The 18,619-nt window shown below is 47.4% G+C and overlaps 1 protein-coding gene across 1 annotated transcript in view; it reads left to right on the forward strand.

Moving 5' to 3' along the window:
- EFHB (EF-hand domain family member B) overlaps nt 1-18,619 on the forward strand; it is a 58,310-nt gene continuing 39,691 nt past the window's right edge. The window contains exons 1-4 of the mRNA XM_040263406.1: nt 1-981; nt 15,263-15,325; nt 16,456-16,599; nt 17,609-17,789. Coding sequence (XP_040119340.1) covers nt 157-981; nt 15,263-15,325; nt 16,456-16,599; nt 17,609-17,789 — 1,213 coding nt within the window. The 5' untranslated portion in view covers nt 1-156. The remainder of the gene's footprint in view (nt 982-15,262; nt 15,326-16,455; nt 16,600-17,608; nt 17,790-18,619) is intronic.

The following is an 18,619-nucleotide window of genomic DNA, read 5'->3' on the forward strand; positions in this document are numbered from 1 at the left end:
TTGTCTCCTCTTCCCTGCGAACCCCGCTAGGTGTTGAACCGGCAGGGACTCGGGGTGGAGACGTGCTCTTTTCTGAGAGTGCCGTCCCCCAAAGAGTTGGGGCCCTCCAAGGGGTGAGGAGCTCCCCTCCAGCCCGGTACAGCTTACTCCTCAGAGATGAGTGCCCTTGGACCAGGAATGACGGTGTCTGGGAGGAACTCTTCCCTGAGCATGGAGGGGGGCCTCGCCCCAGAAGGAAAGGATGACTTACCAGAGAGGAGAGTCTTCATGGGAACAACATCTCCCACGGAGCTGGGGCTCAGAGTGGGCTTACGAGAAGGTTTCCCATGTAGTAAGACATATGAGGAGAGGATGGCATCACCAGAAATAAGGTCTCCATCGCGCAAGAGGCTTGAACTGAGATTGGAAAGACAGAATGTTTCTAGGACCTTCGTGGATGGGAGTAATTTAGGAGTCCACAGGGTCTCAGCCTCACAGGAAACAAAACCTCCTCTGAGTGTGTTGCCTGGAAGAGTGGGTTTAGAAAAGGAGCGTTTTCTGGCAGGGTATTGTCCAGAAAGGGTAACACCGCCTCCACTGGGCCAGACGTGTGGAAGTCCACAGGCTTCAGGGGGCAGGAGATGTCCTGTGACTGGTGACCCTGAAGGGTTCGTGGTGCCAGTGGGCCAGCTACCTGCTTTGGGGATGGAGCGTAGAGGGGCGCTGGGAGGAGAGTCCGCCTGTGTGGTGATGAAGCCCAGTGCAGAGACGGAGCCTCCTGTGGAGGTGGACACGGGGCTCACCCGCCCAGAGGAGCCGACTGAAACGGAGCCTCCAGAGCCCCAGATGGGCTTGGTGATAGAACCTTCTGAGTGCCAGCTGGCCCAACAACCTGAGGAGCAAAGGGCGGCTGAGAGCACTCAGCCGGGAGTAGAGCCTCCAGACCCCATCCGACCCATATACTCCGGGAAATTTTTTGATCGGATGCCTTGCTGGCCAAGTGTAAGTTTTTCCTAACACTTTCTCCCTTTCTTCTTTGACTTACATTCCATCCCTCAGTCTACGTCTTCTCAATCTTCTTTCTGAAGTACATGTTGTATCCTAGTATTCATGTAGGTTTTTTCAGAAACATTTTTCTTTTCCCATTCATTCTTCTGTGACGTATCTGTTCTTTCAGTTAAGACTTGTGACTATTACGCTGGGTCCAGGGCACTAACAGTTGAAAAGCGCATGGTCCCTACCCTGTGGTTTAGGGAGTCACTCCAATGTTGAAGACGATAACTAAACAAATATTATATAGATGTCTATATGAGTAGAAAGCAAATGTGATTCTTCCTTAAGAGAGGTGCACTGTAAACATGGAGCTCAGTGGAAAACTTAGTTTTGTTTGGAGGAGATGGGAAAGTCTTTACAGAGCCAGTAGTACTTGAGCTTATTTAGAAAGGTGTCAGGGGACTTCCTTCTCAGTCCAGTGGTTAAGATTGCAATCCCAGTGCAGGGGTCATGGGTTCAACCCTGGGTTGCAGAATTAAGATCCTGCATGGACTGTAAGGAGATCAAACCAGTCAATCCTAAAGGAAATCAGTCTTGAATATTTACTGGAGGGACTGATGCTGAAGCTGAAACTCCAATACTTTGGCCACCTGATGCGAAGAACTGACTCATTTGAAAAGACCCTGATGCTGGGAAAGATAGAAGGCGGGAGGAGAAGGGGACAACAGAGGATGAGATGGCTGGATGGCATCACTGACTCAATGGACATGAGTCTGAGTGAACTCCGGGAGTTGGTGATGGACAGGGAAGCCTGGCGTGCTGCGGCCCATGGGGTCACAGTTGGACATGACTGAGTGCCTGAACTGAGTCCTTAAAAAATGTGTCAGTATTTGTCAGATGGGAAATAGGATTGAGGCACCTTGAGCCAAGAACGGCATACAGCATGGCCAAAACTTCTTGAGTTGGGAGGTGTAAGCAATTCTGTTTAGCCAGCATAGCGGTAGGAGATGAAGAAGAAATCGAAAGGTCCACAACGCAGGAGTAAAACGTGTGGGTAGAGAGCAATGGTGGGTCTTCATGAGGGAGGAAATAAATACAATTTGCTTTTTGTAAAGATATATATGTTATCAATTATAATGGTGGACTGGAAGGGAAACATATTGGATAGTTAGGCTATTTCAAGGTAATGATGGCCTGAAATTAGTGCAGAGTTGGAAAGAATGGATGGGAAAGAGCCATTCTGAGAAGCTTTTAGGAGATGATAGGTTAAGAATTGCCATCCGGTTGCGGATCTGTGTGGTGGAAGACAGGGAAGCTCATGGACAACTTAGGAGTTTCTCGGTTGGTAATGAGACATCTTCCTGTTTGGTGGCCCACGAGTATCTGGCGAACACTCGGAGCTTGTGGTCCTGAGTGTGAGATGTCTGCAGGCTGCCAGATCAAACAGCCAGGGAGACAGCTGGAGCCGTGGGTGGGGTTGGGACGAGAAGATCTGGGCAGGAACCTTGGGGAACACGTGAGACCGTCAGAAAAAGGAATGTCAGCTAGGTAATTAAAAAAATTTTTTTTAAATTTTTTAAACATTTTGGCCTTGCCATGTGGTATGTGGGATCTTAGTTCCCCTACTAGGGATCGAACCTGCTCCTCCTCCAGTGGAAGCGTGGAGTCTTAACCACTGAGTCACCAGAGACGTCCCAACTACTCGAGTGCTTGAGGACAAGGATTTTCTCGTATTTATCGCATAGCTTCCTGGCATATCACAATGCCCAGCTTATAGTGGCCCTTCAGTAAATATATGTTGGATAAATGGGAGGAGGGCTGGATGAGCGAGTGGGATAGAAGGAAAAGGTGAGTTGAAGAAGGTGGTATTGAGGACCAGAAAGGGAGCATCCTTAAAATGTCCCGGGAATAAAGGAGAGACCGGAGAACGCCGTTTCGCTGAACTGGTCACAGGGATTCTGCAGAATTCTCTCTTTGCGTCTGCAGACTTCTGTTCCCCTTGGGGCTCAGGGCGTTCTTTCGCCTCTGACCTTTGCTCTCTGGTTCCCTTGGTGGGTTTCCCCAGCCACCCTCTCCTCTCTGGGCCGGGCCTGCTTCTCCTTTCGGGATGGGTTCCGCCGTCCACGGCTTCAGGCCTGACCTCGCGCAGGAGCCGAGGCCAGCTTCCGGTTTCCGACACAGGCAATTCTAAAACCCCTGCTTCCTCCTACCTTTCACATCCTCCTTTCTAAATGTGAAAGGGTAGGGAAGAGCGCTGCAAGGAGAAAGTGACCAGCCGTGTTAAAAACGCCTGCGATAGGGGAAATAGAATAAAAATAAACCGGCTTTGAACATTAAGGGAACTAGTGACGTTGTTAGAGTTCAGATTCCAGTATACTGAAGAGTGAAATTAGAATTAGGGAAAAGTATTGTGAGTTTTTGTTTTCCCCTGAAGAAGTGTGACAGTGAACGGAATGGAGTAAAGATTCCGTTTAGGGACACGTTTATTTAGTGAATCGGGAGGGGAGTGAGATAACTGCGAGGAGGTGACGAGCAGAACCAGACCCTACGTGGGCAGGGGGAGTGGGGACGGGATCACAGGCAAGAGCAGAGATGAGTGAAGACTAGGAACGAGGCTCCTCTCAAAAAGCATGTGTAAATAGTAAGATGGCTGGGGCGTCCTGTGGCCCAGTGGTTAAGCCTTTGCCTTCCAATACAGGGGGTGTGGGCTCCATCCCTGGTCAGGGAGCTGAGACCTCACACGCCTTAGGACGAAAAAAGCCGAACCATAAAACAGAGACAGCACTGTTACAAATTCAGTAAAGACCAAAAAATGGTCACATCAAAAATCTTTAAAAAATTGAAATACCTACTCTCACTATAAAACAAAGATGATAACGTGGAAAATGGAGAAAACAGGAATGAAAACACACAGAATCTCCTTACCGTGACACTATGCCTGCTGGCACTTCATTGCACCCACATGAATTAGCGGTTATTGGTGGCTTTGCTGTCTACATTGCTACTCATGTTGCTTTGCAGGGATCAGCTCTTTACAGCTGATGAAATGAGGCAAATTAGATAATCTGGCCAAAGTCTTACAGCTAAGAAGTGGTAACCCCAGGATTTGAAGCCACACCTTCCAATTTAAGGGGATAAGTTTTTGTGGCTTCCCTGGCAGTCCAGTGGTTAAGACTCTACCCTTCCAATGTAGGGGGTGAAGGTTCAATTCCCAGTCAGGGAACGAAGTTCCCACATGCCATGAGGCGTGGCTAGAAAAAAACAATCTGAGTTCTTGACTGTACTATACTTCCTGTAACATTTTTCTCCAAATTCATGTAGTTGTTACAGCAAGCATGAAAACTGTCTTTATTTTCACTTATTACTATTTAATACATTTTCAGAGTTGTTACAAAGAACTCAAAGAATTTTTTAGTGATTAAAAAAAATTTCTTTAAGTTGATGTGTGATTCTTTAGCCAATTCCTTCCCTCTCTTTTTGGACAAAAGATTATTTTCCCACTATTTTTCTGTAAAAATAGTCTATGAACTTCTTTAGGTATTATATGTCTTAGAATATTTCCTTAGGATAGCGTCTCAGGAGAAGTCAAAGGATGAATCTTTTTCTGGTTCTTATTGCCAAATCACTTCCTGTAAGATTGTACTACTGAATTTTAAAAATTAATAATGATTTGTAAGGCATTGTTTTAATTCAAATTTATTTGATTTATAACAAGACTAAATGCGGTTTCATATGGTTGTTTTCATTTTTTTAAAAAAATTCTTACATCTGGTCACGTGGCTGCACTCTGATCGGTCTTTATTGCTTGCTGTTGCTTTTGGACTTACTCGGTAGACAATCATAGTGACACTATGGCCCTTCCTTCTTTGATGGTCACAATTCTCACTTTAATTTCCTATCTCACTACATTTCGTATGATCAATAATACAGCATAGAAAGTCTCTTTTCAGACTTTAATGGGAATGATTCTAATGGTTCACCGTTAAGTATTACATTTGTAATATCCATCCCGTTTGCTGCTGCTGCTGCTGCTAAGTCGCTTCAGTCGTGTCCGATTCTGTGCGACCCCAGAGACGGCAGCCCACCAGGCTCCCCCGGCCCTGGGATTCTCCAGGCAAGAACACTGGAGTGGGTTGCCATTTCCTTCTCCAATGCATGAAAGTGAAAAGTGAGAGGGAAGTCGCTCAGTCGTGTCCCACTCTTTGTGACCCCATGGACTGCGGCCCACCAGGCTCCTCCGTCCACGAGATTTTCCAGGCCAGAGCACTGGAGTGGGGTGCCATTGCCTTCTCCTAGGGCTGTGCAAAGATGAGAAATGATTCAGTACCTGCGTTCAAAACACTCTTAAAATCCAGAGACTTGCGACCAACAAACCGACGACTTTTCACGGTGGTGAATGTCATGCAAAGAGGCGCCTTTTGTCCCTCGTTCTGCACTAACAGAAAGTGAAAGTAAAAGTGTTACGGGCTTAGTCCTGTCTGACTCTTTGCGATCGCATGAACTGTAGCCTGCCAGGCTCCTCTGTCCAAGGAATTCTTCCGGCAAGAATACTGGAGGCGGTAGCCATGCCCTTCTCCAGGGGGTCTTCCTGACCTAGAGACTGAACCTGGGCCTCACTTGTAGGCAGATTCTTTACCATCTGAACCTCAAGGGGAGCCCCTCATGGCTATTCATGCCTCGGGTAGAGGCAAAGGGCTTACCCGTTTGTAAATCTTATGAGAACCTGATAATCGTGCAAACCCTGGTACTCAGAAAAAAGGCATGGGGCTTCTCTGGTGGCTCCGTGGTAAGAGTCTGCTTGCCAGTGCAGGAGACACAGGTTCAATCCCCGGTCCGGGAGGATCCCATATGCCAAGGAGCAAGTAAGCCCATGAGCCACAACTACTGGGCCTGTGTTCTGGAGTCCAGGAACTGCAGCTATTGAGCCCACATGCCGCGACCACTGCAGGCCCAGCCTAGAGGCCGAGCGTTGCAACCAGAGAAGCTGCTGCAGTGGCGAGTCTGCACCGCAGCTAGAGTGGCGCCTCTCTCTGCACCTAGAGGAGGGCCCGGCACAGCCGCACACAGACACGCAAATAAAAAGTGTTTAGAAACTCCTAATTTTTGTCTGAATTTGCAAAGAGCCAATTTGGGCAGAATTCTCAGAAGTGGATGGTTTCATTTGCATAATGGGTTCAGGGTCTAATGGGCAGAAGGACTGATGCTACCATGCCTCTTCTTTGATGAGGTGTTCAGAGTTAGGGACATCTGTGAGTAAAACGGTGACCTTGACCAAGGGAGAGATGGGACCTTTGTGTTAGCCTACCCTGCATTGGGAGAGTGAGCGATTATGGGCTGGTGGATCTTTCACAGCCGAAAGTGGTCTTGTATCAAACTCCCTGCTGCTGCTGCTGCTGCTGCTAAGTCGCTTCAGTCGTGTCCGATTCTGTGCGACCCCAGAGACGGCAGCCCACCAGGCTCCCCCATCCCTGGGATTCTCCAGGCAAGAACACTGGAGTGGGGTGCCATTTCCTTCTCCAATGCATGAAAGTGAAAAGTCAAAGGGAAGTCGCTCAGTCATGTCCGACTCCCATGGACTGCAGCCCACCAGGCTCCTCCATCCGTGGGATTTTCCAGGCAAGAGTCCTGGGGTGGGGTGCCATTGCCTTCTCCATCAACCTTCCTGAGTTGACCTGAATCTTGGGAACCAATGACAGGAAGTGAGAGGGGGACTTGGTCCCTGAAACCTGTATTTTGAGGGCTGACTGACGAGGTGGCCAAGGGAGGTGGCCCAGGTGTGGCGAGGAGGGACTGTGGAGCTGGTCAGCGGGCTGGGAGCTTGTTTGCACACAGAGAGCCTGAGCAGGCAGGCAAAGACAGGAATGTAGGAGCCAGGCTTCTCACTGGCAGAGAAAAAAGTCACAAATGCAAAAAGGAGAAGGTGGGAGGAATCCTGCTGTGTGACTTGTAATTGGAGGTATCAGTGGAAACTCATGGCATATCTACATATCTATATCTAGATAGCTCTATGTTTATAGAGCTTTATTTATTTATAGGGCTTCCCAGTGGCTCAGCGGGTAAAGAATCCGCCTGCAGTGCAGGAGACCCTGGTTCGATTCCTGGGTCAGGAAGCTCCCCTGGAGGAACGGTAGGCTGCCCGCTCCAGGATTCACGGGCTTCTCCGGTGGCTCAGCTGGTGAAGAATCCGCCTGCAGTGTGGAAGACCTGGGTTTGATCCCTGGGTTTGGAAGATTCCCCCGGAGGAGGGCATGACAACACACTCCAGTATTCTTGCCTGGAGAATCCCCACAGACAGAGGAGCCTGGTGGGCTACGGTCCACGGGGTCACAGAGTCAGACACGACTGAGTGACTAAGCTCACATTACGGTTATATCTATATCTATGTCTGTATTCTTGTCAGTATCTAAGCTAGAATCATTTAACTAGATAGAATATTATAGAACTGATACAGCTGCAAGCGTGTGGGGGTGTGCATATACCACACATTTCCTAACTCCACCCTCTAAGAGGGTCTAGAAGTAATGTTTATCTTGTAGCCGTGAGCACACCAGAACCTGGATCTTGATTTCTAAACATCATTCTCTATTAAGGGAATCAGGACTCTGGGGCTGGTGTATTATAATATGAACTTGGAGCACTTTTGAGAGCCAGAAAGTAAGAAAATGCTCAAAGAGTATTGCAGATATGTCAAAGTGGTGCAGAAACAAGTCTGAACAGGCTCCTGGAGGGGTTCCACCAAACTATTATACTCTGAGCATTCAATACCATTGCCATTGAATAAAGGGGAAGCGGGGAAGGATAACTTCAGATATACACAGTGCCAGGCATAAAACAGACCAGCGAGGGCCTGCTGATCGCACAGGGGACTGTCGTCAGTGCCCTGTAATAACCTATTATGGAAAACAATGAAGTGAGATTTATAGAAAATGTCTTTATTAATTGAAAATTCATAAGCACTTTATGAATTGAAAATAGCTTATATATATATATGTAAACTGAATCACTTTGCTGTAGACCTGAAACACAATATTGTAAATCAACTACTTCAATTAAAAATTGCCATTGAATAAAATGGAAATCCATGCGCTTAATACTGATATAAAAACATGAATGATTAAATAAATAGTAAGGAAAGAGAGTTTCCTTTCAGTTTAATTCTGATTAATAAATGTAGATGAAATGATGGAATTTAAAAAACGACAATTTGGCAACCATCACAGTAGTAATGGCTTAGACAAGAATCATCAGCAGATGTTAGAACAGTAGGTAAAAGTTCAGGGACTTCCCTGGTGATCCAGTGGTAAGAAGCTGCCCTTCCCCTGCAGGGGTGGCGGGTGGGGCTGGCGAGGGGGCAGGTTTGATCCCTGGTGGGGGAACCAAGATCCCACATGCCATGTGGTGTGCCAAGTTTAATAAGGGACTGGATATTTACAAAGAATATTTTTTTTAGTTTGTAATACAGTTGATTCACAGTGTGTTAATTTCTGCTTTATTGCAAAGTTACTCAGTTATAAATATATGCAATCTTCTTTATATTCTCTTCCATTGTGGGTTATCACAGGATATTGAGTACAGTCCCCTGTGCTATACAGTAGGGCCTTGTTGTTTATTGGTTCTATAGGATAATTATTGATGACAAACTTTACCAAGGAGAAACCTGGCAGGCTTTACTTCTTTAGGGAGCAAAGCTGACCCCACCAGTCAGCGGACAAACTGACCATGTTTGCTCCCTGAGGAAAAGCACAGCGTTCTTTCTGTGATGTCCCTGACGAACGTGTGTAACTTTAATCATAAGAGAACACTAGTCAAACCCAAACTGACGCACAACGAACAAAATAACTGGCCTACACTCAAAAAATGTCAAGGTCACAAAAGACAAGAGAACAATAGGAACCGTTCCCAAGCAAAGAAGACGGAGGAGACGTGAGAAGTAAAGGCTGTGCGCGGGTGCTGGGCGCCGTGCCCCGGGGCCTGACCCCTGGGGGCCCGCTGGGCGGGGGGCGTAGGGGCAGGGACCGCCTTGGCTGCCCGGGGTGGCCTGCGGCGCTCCTTCTGCAGGCTGCGCTCCCGGTGACTCGGCCCGGCAGGGACCCTAGATCCGAGCCAGTGTGCCCAACGCAGAGCCCTGGCACCGTCTCAGGGACCACGGCCTGGCCTTGCCCGAGTGTTCCCAGAGCCGTGCTGTGATCCGAGGCTCTTCCTTCCTAACGCCTCCCCCTGCCCTCCCTTCGCAGGGGACAGTCTGACACCTCCCTGCCCACCCTGTGCCGCCCCCTTCATCTGCCACAGATGCTCTGCTTCTCCGAGGAACGAGCCAACCGGTCATCCCTCTGCAACCCTGGGTTTGCTCTCTCTGCTGGAAAGGGCAGCACCGGGGCCGCTGGTGGTGTTTGAGTGGGGTCTTTACAGGAAATACTCTCCTGAGTTTTGTGGCCTGTAGTTTTTTTTTTTTTTTTTTTAAGATAATAAACCATGAGGAAAAAAAATAAAAGAGGAGATAGCAGTTTAAAAATTATCAACATGTTTTGGAAAATAGGAAGATGGCGATATGGCCACTGATTTTGCATGCGGAGGTGAAATCTGCCAGAAATCAGGTGGTCATTTCTACCTGAAATGACCCTATTTGCCCGGAAAAAGCCCCGAGAGGCTCAGCCAGCGGGATCAGATGTAGAAAAGCTGGCCCCCTCCTCCGCCCCCGTCTACCACGATTCCCACCTCTCCACACCAGCTCGTGCTCCCTGCTACCGGAACCGTGGATTTATTTTCCCAAAGTGGCTTTTGGAATCAAAAGACACCAAGCTGAAGATAAGGCAGGGGCCGGGAAGGAAACGCGCACCTTCTGTCTGCAGTTTCCCCAGTGAAGCCCCGGCGGCCAGAGGCAGGGTGGGGACCACCCTCTCGGCAGCAGGCAGGGTGGGGAGACGGGGCATCGCCGATCAGAGGAGAGACCTGCTTGGGTTCAGATATCGGCCGGTATGTGAGCCGTGTAACCCTGTCGCTCAGCCTCGCTGTGCCTCCGTTTGCTCACGACGGGGTTGATAACAGCGCCTACCTCCTGGAAATCATCCTGAAGTGAACTAGCACACAGGAAGCCCCGAGAACAGCGTCCAACAGAGATGCTGTGCTTTACAATCAGATTACCACCGTTACTATTCTCTGGAAATTCTGAACAACCTAGAGGGAAAAAAAGACACTGGGGACTCTACTGAGATAAAGGCAGCCTCATCATCTGATCACTTTACCGGAAAGTCCAAGACTCAACAAGCCCTGAACACAGCCGTCTCTGGGGAGCCGTACACTGGGTGAGGATCAGAGGCCAGCTTGAAGGGAGGGGCCAAAACAAGCAAGCAGAAAACCCAGACAGAACAGAGAAAAGGTAAGCCCACAGCAAAGTTAGTGCAGAAATAAAAGAGGTTGCACTTGTAAGACAAGATTGGAACTTTTAAAAGAACAGCCGAGGAAGAAGGGAGAACATTTTAGAACATAATCTAAGGTATTTGGATAGTCTAAATAAACATGCAGCAGAGGCTTGGAGGATGCAATCAAAGACATCTCCTAGACGTGAAAGCAAATGCCCTGGAGGCAGAAGGGAGAGTCTCAAAGTGGATCATTGTCCCATTTCTCAGGTTGGGGGGCCACTAGTACCAGCTGAGACCGCCCCCCCCACCTCTTGAGAGCTGGAGAGGAGAACGCAAGGTGGCCATCACAGCTGCTCCTTTTTTCCAGTCTGTTTTTGGCTGCCCCGGGTCTCCGTGGCTGCACGAAGGTGTTCTCTGCCTGCAGTGAGCGGGGCTGCTCTCCGGCCGCGGTGCAGCTCCTTGCCGGGAGCACGGGCCCTGGGCGTGTGGCTGCACAGCTGAGGCGCCGGGCTCTGCCGCCCCGAGGCGCGTGGGGTCTTCCTGAGCCAGGGCTCCAATCCGTGTCCCCTGCATTGGCAGGTGGATTCGCAAGCACGGAACCACCAGGGAAGTCCCTGCTCCTGCATTCTGTCCTGGTTCTGCATACGCTCATGCTCATTTTTATTTCTAGTGCTCTTATAGCTGTTTCCCTTCTATTTGATATTGTTTATAGACTTTTTGATAACCCTCATTGCTTTCTTTCGCTTAATAAAGCAACACATAGTAAAATATTGAGAAAACAACATAGAAGAAAATAAAAGCACGTGTAAGTTCACCGCTGCAGCCATGAAATGAAGACACTTGCTCCTTAAAAGGAAAGCTATGACAAATCTAGACAGTGTATTAAAAACAGAGACCTCACTTTGCTGACAAGGTCCTTCTAGTCAAAGCTATGGTTTTTCCAGTAGTCATGTATGGATGTGAGAGTTGGACCATAAAGAAGGCTGAGCACCAAAGAATTGATACTTTCGAATTTTGGTGTTGGAGAAGACTGAGAGTCCCTTGGACTGCAAGGAGATCCAACCAGTCCATCCTAAAGGAGATCAGTCCTGAATAATCATTGGAAAGACTGGTGCCGAAGCTGAAACTCCAATATTTTGGCCACCTGATGTGAAGAACTGACCCATTGGAAACGACTCTGATGGTAGGAAAGATTGAAAGCAAAAGGGTAAGGGGACGGCAGAGGATGAGGTGGTTAGAGAGCATTACCAACTCAATGGACATAAATTGGAGCAAACTCCGGGAGATCGCGAAGGACAGAGGAGCCTGGTATGCTGCAGTCCACAGGGGTCGTGGAATCAGACACGACTGAGTGATTGAACAACAGCAACAACAACAAAAAATGCCACCACTCAGAAATGGCAATCACAGCTCACAACTTTTTGTCGCTGTGTTATGAGATGCGAGTCTGTGAATTTGTACAATACAAATTTATATTGCTGTTTAAAATTCATGTTTAAAATAAAAATAAAATAAAATAAAATTCATGTTGTCTCGTGAACATTTAAAATGGTTTATGTACATGATTTTAAACCACTCCATGACAGCATATCATTTGAAAGTAACATATTTTATTTAACCATTTGCCTGTTGTTGCCTATTTAGCAGTTTATACAATTAAGACAAAAGTTCATTTTGCTTGTCTCTTACTGCACCACAAGAAAATTTACACAACAGATTTTCACCAAACTTGGGGAGTATGTTTGGGATTTGTTCAAATACACAGATTCAAAATGCAGGCTATGAAGAAAAGAGTACATTCACATCTTGGAACTCGACAGAGAAACGATAGGGAAGGGAAAATAATTTTCCTTCTACCTTTCTGAGTTCTAGGTAGAACCTTCTGTGACGAAAGACATTAACAAGAGAAAGACAAACATATTTATTAACATGTATACCTCATATGTACATGGGAAAAAACCAGGAAAACTGAGTAACCCCAAGATGGCTCAAGCCACCACGTTAAGTACCATTTAGCTAAAGACAAAAAAGGATGTTAACAGAGAACTATATTCAGTATCCTATGATAAAGCATAATGGAAAATAATATTTTAATATATATGTATAACTCAGTGATTTTGCTGTACAGCAGAAATTAACACAACCTTGTAAATCAACTATACTTCAATTTTTAAAAAAAAGCTCATGTAACTATGAAAAAAAAAAGAACTGGTGCAAAAAGAAGGCCAGCTATGGCAGGTTACCAGGGAAAGCGTGGTAAGCAAGGGTAAGGTTTATTACACAGCTTACGTTGGTATCTTCTCCATTGATAAGCGTTTCTGGACATTTAGATTCAAACTTCTCTTCCTCATACAGAGAAGGAGACATGTTCACAGCGGTGTCTTTTGTAAAATGCATGCAATCCTGACAAAAGGGCAACTTCTTCCCCATTTTCAGAGCTTCTCTCATGTCTGCTGTTTATTAAAGTAATCGGTTCACTATAATGCTTATGCCAAAGAGGCACATTTGGGGCTGGCAAGTTCTGCATCCTTCGTGCCGCAAGCTGATGAGCGGTCATCCTTGAGAACCACTGGAGTAAGAAGAGCTCCATGACTGGAGGAGGTGGCCACGTGTATTATGATGACTCCGCAGGTGGAAATCAGACATGATGGCGTCAATCTTTGTGCCCCTGATCAAACGACCTGAGGACATCCCAACCTGAGGATAGCCACTGATTTGGAGTCAAACTGCTTTCCAAGTGGGCAGCTCTGGGAGGAATATCGAGGGTATTTCTGCCCAATGAAATGTTTGCATGATGGAAACCTGGAATATCTGCTGTCAAACTCTCGAAGGGAAGTGGCTGAGGGACAAGCAGACTCAGGCCACGGACGGATGGCCCCGTCAGTCCACCCGTCCGTCCTTCTGTCTCTCCAATCGTCTGTCATCTGGAGAGTAGCTGCCTTGGGTATCCCCAGCTTTATGAAGTAATCTTTCCATTAAATATTTAAAAGAATGGTTGGCACTTATGTAACATGTATAGTAAGAGAAACTTTATGTTCCCTGATACCACTGGGATTTCTTATAACTTCCAGCTGAATTAAAAAATTGCTTGTATCTCAAAGTTAAAAGAAATGGAAAAGGTCACATATTTCTCCTCTCTTTCCCCCCTCTTCAGCTCAAGTTAGAGCACAGTCCCTCTCCTTCTTCACACAGGCCTCTCTTCCTTTGTGCTGTTACAAGTAGAATTTACTCCGGGTCTGGCATTAAGGCTGGGCTGCGTGTCACTGGCCAGTTCTCATCCTGGGCCCCTGGCCTCTGACCTCACTGTTTCATCTTTCTCTCTGCTCACTTTTCGCTCAATCTCTCTCTTCTTTCTTCCCGTTTTATTTTTTTTCCTATACCATGCAGCATGAAGGAGCTTCGTGTCCCAACGAGGGATCACTTGTGCCCTGCATTGCGAGCACGGAGCCTGACCAGTGGACCATCGGGCAAGTCTCCTCTCAGTCTTACTGGTCATCTCCCTTAATCCCTCCTTAGTCTGTCCCATCAGGAGTTCCTATTCGCTTCCATCTGTTGTTGTTGCTTTAGTCGCTCAGGTGTGTCCGACCCTTTTGCAACCCCATGGACTGCAGCCCGCCAGGCAAGAACACTGGAGTGGGTTGCCATTTCCTTCTCCAGGGGCTCTTCCTGACCCAGGGATAGAATCTGCCTCTCCTGCGCTGGCAGGCAAATTCTTAACCACTGAGCCAGGAGGAAGCCTCATTCTTTGGCCAAGCAGTTAAATGCTCTGTCTGAGCATGTCTGTGGGCATCCTCTTCTGTACTCAGATGTCATCGAGATGTCTCTTAATCTTTGTTGGTTCTCCCTCTAAGAGGAATTCTGCAGTTAACGTTCAGCATAATAAAACCCTCCCACCTATTCGTCTGTATCCATGTGTCTATGTTATTACCCAGCCATCCCTCGTTTATCTAATCGGTCTAAACCCTGCGGACGCCTGTGCGGTCATCCACCCACTTTCAGCCTCTCTGCTTTTCACGGATTCTCCCCAGCCCCCTCCAGAGACCTAGAACACTCTTACGGGAACTTTCTTTCTCTCGGCTTTTTAAAGAGAAACTTATGCTTTGCAAAAATAGCTATCAGCTGCCTTGAAATGATAAAGGGGAAAGAGATATGAGATGCATGGCTGGGAATGAGCAGTTATAATCTCTGCTTGGGTAAGAGAAGGACAGATAAGACCCAGATTAGAACAAAGCCAAGTGAGGTTCGGACCATTCACAGAAGGAGCTTGGCCTGGGGGGACACGTTCTCATAGATTAAAAGCTAGGGTGTCGGCGGAAATATACCCGTAGTGCAAACACACGCATGCATACTCAGAAATGCTTATCGTTTGTGTTTAGCTTGAATTTGGTCACAGTCCCACTGTACTGATAATAAAGTGAAAGTGAAGTCGCTCAGTCATGTCCGACTCTTTGCGATAGCCTACCAGGCTCCTCCGTCCCTGGGATTTTCCAGTCAAGAGTACTGGAGTGGGTTGCCATTTCCTTCCCCAGGGGATTTTCCTGACCCAGGGATTGAACCCAGGTCTCCTGTATGGCAGGCAGACGCTTTACACTCTGAGCCCCCAGGGAAGCTCGTGATGATAGGACAGCTGATACTTAACCTGTGAACTGTGGCAAGGTATTTCTGAGAGCGGAGTACCTTAGCAGGTCGCAGAGTTCAGAAACTGCAAAAAAAAAAAGAAAAGTAAAGTAAACTCAAAATATACGTAGCACCTGATGTTTGTATTATACCTCAGGATGGCTTTAGATCTGGTATTCGTTTTTCCTGTTTTTCTTAATTGTGTTAAGTAGTTGAAGTGTTGGAAGCATAGGCCTAATTGGAAATACATTGCTTTCTTCAAAACACCCTCTCTGTCCCTTCACAATGACCGATTACTGCTTTTCTCTCCTTAGGCAGGAAAAGTTCTTCCGATTGGATACAGAGCTGCAAACTGCTTGACTGAAAACGTTCCCAGGGTGAGTGTTTTCAATATGCACTTGTATGAACCTAAGATAAACAACATTCAACATTCCTTGTGAGAGCTGCATAACTTTAATGTCCATTTGGATTTTTTTTTTTTACTATAAGACCTTCTGTTGAGTGTGAATGAGGAAATGAAAATCCCAGGCTTACGATTTCCAGCTCTAAGAAAACTACTGGAATTTTCCATTTATTTAGATTGGAAAGAGTCTTTTATGGTATTCTTCCTAACCTAAATACTTCCTATTGCTAAGCTAAGTCACTTCAGTCGTGTCCAACTCTGTGCAACCCCATAGACGGCAGCCCACCAGGCTCCCCCGTCCCTGGGAGTCTCCAGGCAAGACCACTGGAGTGGGTTGCCATTTCCTTCTCCAGTGCATGAAAGTGAAAGGTAAAAGTGAAGTCGCTCAGTCATGACCAACTTGGCGACCCCGTGGACTGCAGCCTACCAGGCTCCTGCATCCATGGGATTTTCCAGGCAAGAGCACTGGAGTAGGGTGCCACTGCCTTCTCTGGTTGTTTTCTAAATATGACTTATTTTTATTGGAGTATAGCTGATTTACGATGTTCTGTTAGTTTCAGGAATACAGCAACGTGAATCATTTATATATATATATATATATATATACCTATACCACTCTTTCTTAGGTTCTTTTCCCATGAAGGTGGAGTTCCCTGTGCTATACAGTAGGGTCTTACTGTTTACCTATTTTATATATGGCAGTGTGTATATGTTAATCCCCAAGTCCTAATTTATCCTCCACCTCCTTTCCCCTTTGGTAACCATAATTCTACATCTGTGACTCTATTTCTGTTTTGTAGATAAGTTCGTTTTATCATTTTTCTAGATTTCAGATATAAGGCATATCATGATATCTGTCTTTCTCTGACTTAGTGTGATAATCTCTAGGTCTATCCATGCTGCTGCAGCTAAATATAACTTTAAAAATATGTTGCTTATTTCGATTAAACAACTTTCAAGATGTTTTATTATTGGGTGCTGGAGCTCGCCAGGTACTTGTTTTACTCATGTAATGAAAGACGTTCCTCGATTGGTACGGATCAGTCTTGCCGATATGAATCAACTGTACTTGACGATTCTATTTTCTTCTCTCACTGTTGACAGCTAATGACCCCACCTGAGGCAAAAAAATTCTTCAACTTCAGATATCCACCCGTTGGAGCCGAAAGAGTATTTTATGGCAGAGCAAATGATCCCCAAATCGCACCTTCCTTGACACACGGAATAAGATCGAAAGTTTCGATACCGGTAACTTCTTTTCTGTTTTTCCCCGTATGTCGTATGTCATTCACTTCCAAGGGGGAAAACGCACAAATGCAGTGCCGGGGAAATCATGGCTTCCAACCTCCTTCCTGCTCTTAATGAAAAGTAGGCAAGACAGTGAGTGCGGGAAAGTCAGCGGCGGAAGCCCCAGCCCGCTGTTGTCTCCTTGGAAGATGATACAAGCCGAGCCGCACTTCATTTTCCCACGGTAAAAAGGGGTGGGCTTCCCTGGTGGCTCAGCTGGTGAAGAATCCGCCTGCAATGAGGGAGGCGCCGGTTCGATTCCGGGGTCGGGAAGATCCCCTGGAGAAGGGCTAGGCTACCCACTCCAGTGTTCCTGGCGTCCCTGGCGGCTCAGCTGGGAAAGAATCTGCCTGCAGTGTGGGAGACCTGGGTTCGAGCCCCTGGAGAAGGGAAAGGCTGCCCACTGCAGCGTTCTGGCCTGGAGAGTCCCGGTCCAGAGTCGCCCACGGCCGGGCGCCGACACTCGCACTCTGATGGTGGAGAGAGGTGCTGTCAAGGTTCGGTGAAGCGCGGCGGGGACAGCGGCCGGTGCGGCTGCGGGAGCTGCGTGCACGCGGGGCCTCCGTGCTATCTGCTCCCGACTGAAAGGGCAGTCCCGGGGCAGAGGGCCGCCTCCGGCGCCTGCAGGGAGCCTGTGGGGCTCTCGGGGCTCTCGCGCTCGTCATTCCCACTCCTCTGGAATAGTCGAGCTGCGGAACCAGGGAGCTGCCCTCGTGAACACTTTAAGTGAAGTTGCTCCGTCGTGTCCGACTCTTTGCAACTCCACTTTGGCCTCAGTGAAGAGTCACGCTCTGACACGTCTAAGCGGCACAGTCCCTGTCGGATGGTGGGCTTGAAGGTGAGCCCAGGCAACACCACGACACGCTTTTCCACTGTCATATTCTCTTCTCCCGGGCTGTGCAGTTTCAGTGTCCAGATTTATTTCTTTCTTTTTTGGTTGTTACATCTTTGCTTTGTATGACTTCTTTAGGCAAAGGTATTGATCAACCCACAGCCTATAACAACGTTTCAACAGAAAGTGAAAGATAAAAAGGAGTCAGTATATTTCAGCAATCAACGGGCACCGTTAGGAAAATCTCATGATCAGACACCAGGATTGCCTAAAGGCCTGGACATACTCAGTACGACATTTGGGACGGCCACCGTCAGAGGTAGTGAAAATAAGGGGTGGGAGGCAGTGATACTGTGTTTTCCTAGAAAATGGGATCCGGCATCTTGTTGGGCTTTATTTAGCGCTGGTGCAGATGATGTCAAGAATGAAAGACAGGATCATAGCAAGAAAGTCACTCTTAGACCCAGAGGCCTTCGAGTGCATCAAGGCCGTGTGTTCAGGCAGTGAGCTCAGGGTTTGGAGAAGAGGTTCAGGGCGCAGAGCAGAGACGGTGCAGATACAGGAAACAGACCCAGGAACGCCGATGCTGGGACCAGCTGTGAGGGCTGCCATCCTTCCCCCTGGGCACCTACTGATGGGTTTTATTTCCACCAAGGCCTCTGATATGCTCGTAACTCTCAACTCTTAAAAAAATTTCTTTTTAAATTGAAGAACAGTTGAGGTACAGATGTTCCGCGGATTCCTGCCGTACAGCAAACTGATTCTGTTATGCATGGATATACATTCTTTTTTGTATTTTTTCCCACTGTGGTTTATCCCAGGAGATTGCACATAGCTGCCCGAGACTGACGTGACTTAGCAGCAGCAGCAGCAGCCGCTGCCATGCAACAGGACTCTGTTCCTTATCTATCCTGTTGTACCAGCTCGCATCTGCTAAGCCGAAACTCCCAATGCCTCCCTCCCCCAGACCCCTCACCCTCGTCTGTTCCCTAGGTCTGCGTATAACTCTCAACTCTTTATGAAACTCGGTTTTATACAACAGACCACGGAACAGATAAGTTTGGTGAATGCTGCGTACAACGCTCATTCATACCGGTCCACGATGTGTACCTGCTTACTAAGCAAACAGGAAGCGTCAGGGCAGACTCC

This window comes from Oryx dammah, unplaced genomic scaffold, assembly GCF_014754425.2.
Source record: "Oryx dammah isolate SB20612 unplaced genomic scaffold, SCBI_Odam_1.1 HiC_scaffold_2, whole genome shotgun sequence".
NCBI lineage: Eukaryota > Metazoa > Chordata > Mammalia > Artiodactyla > Bovidae > Oryx > Oryx dammah.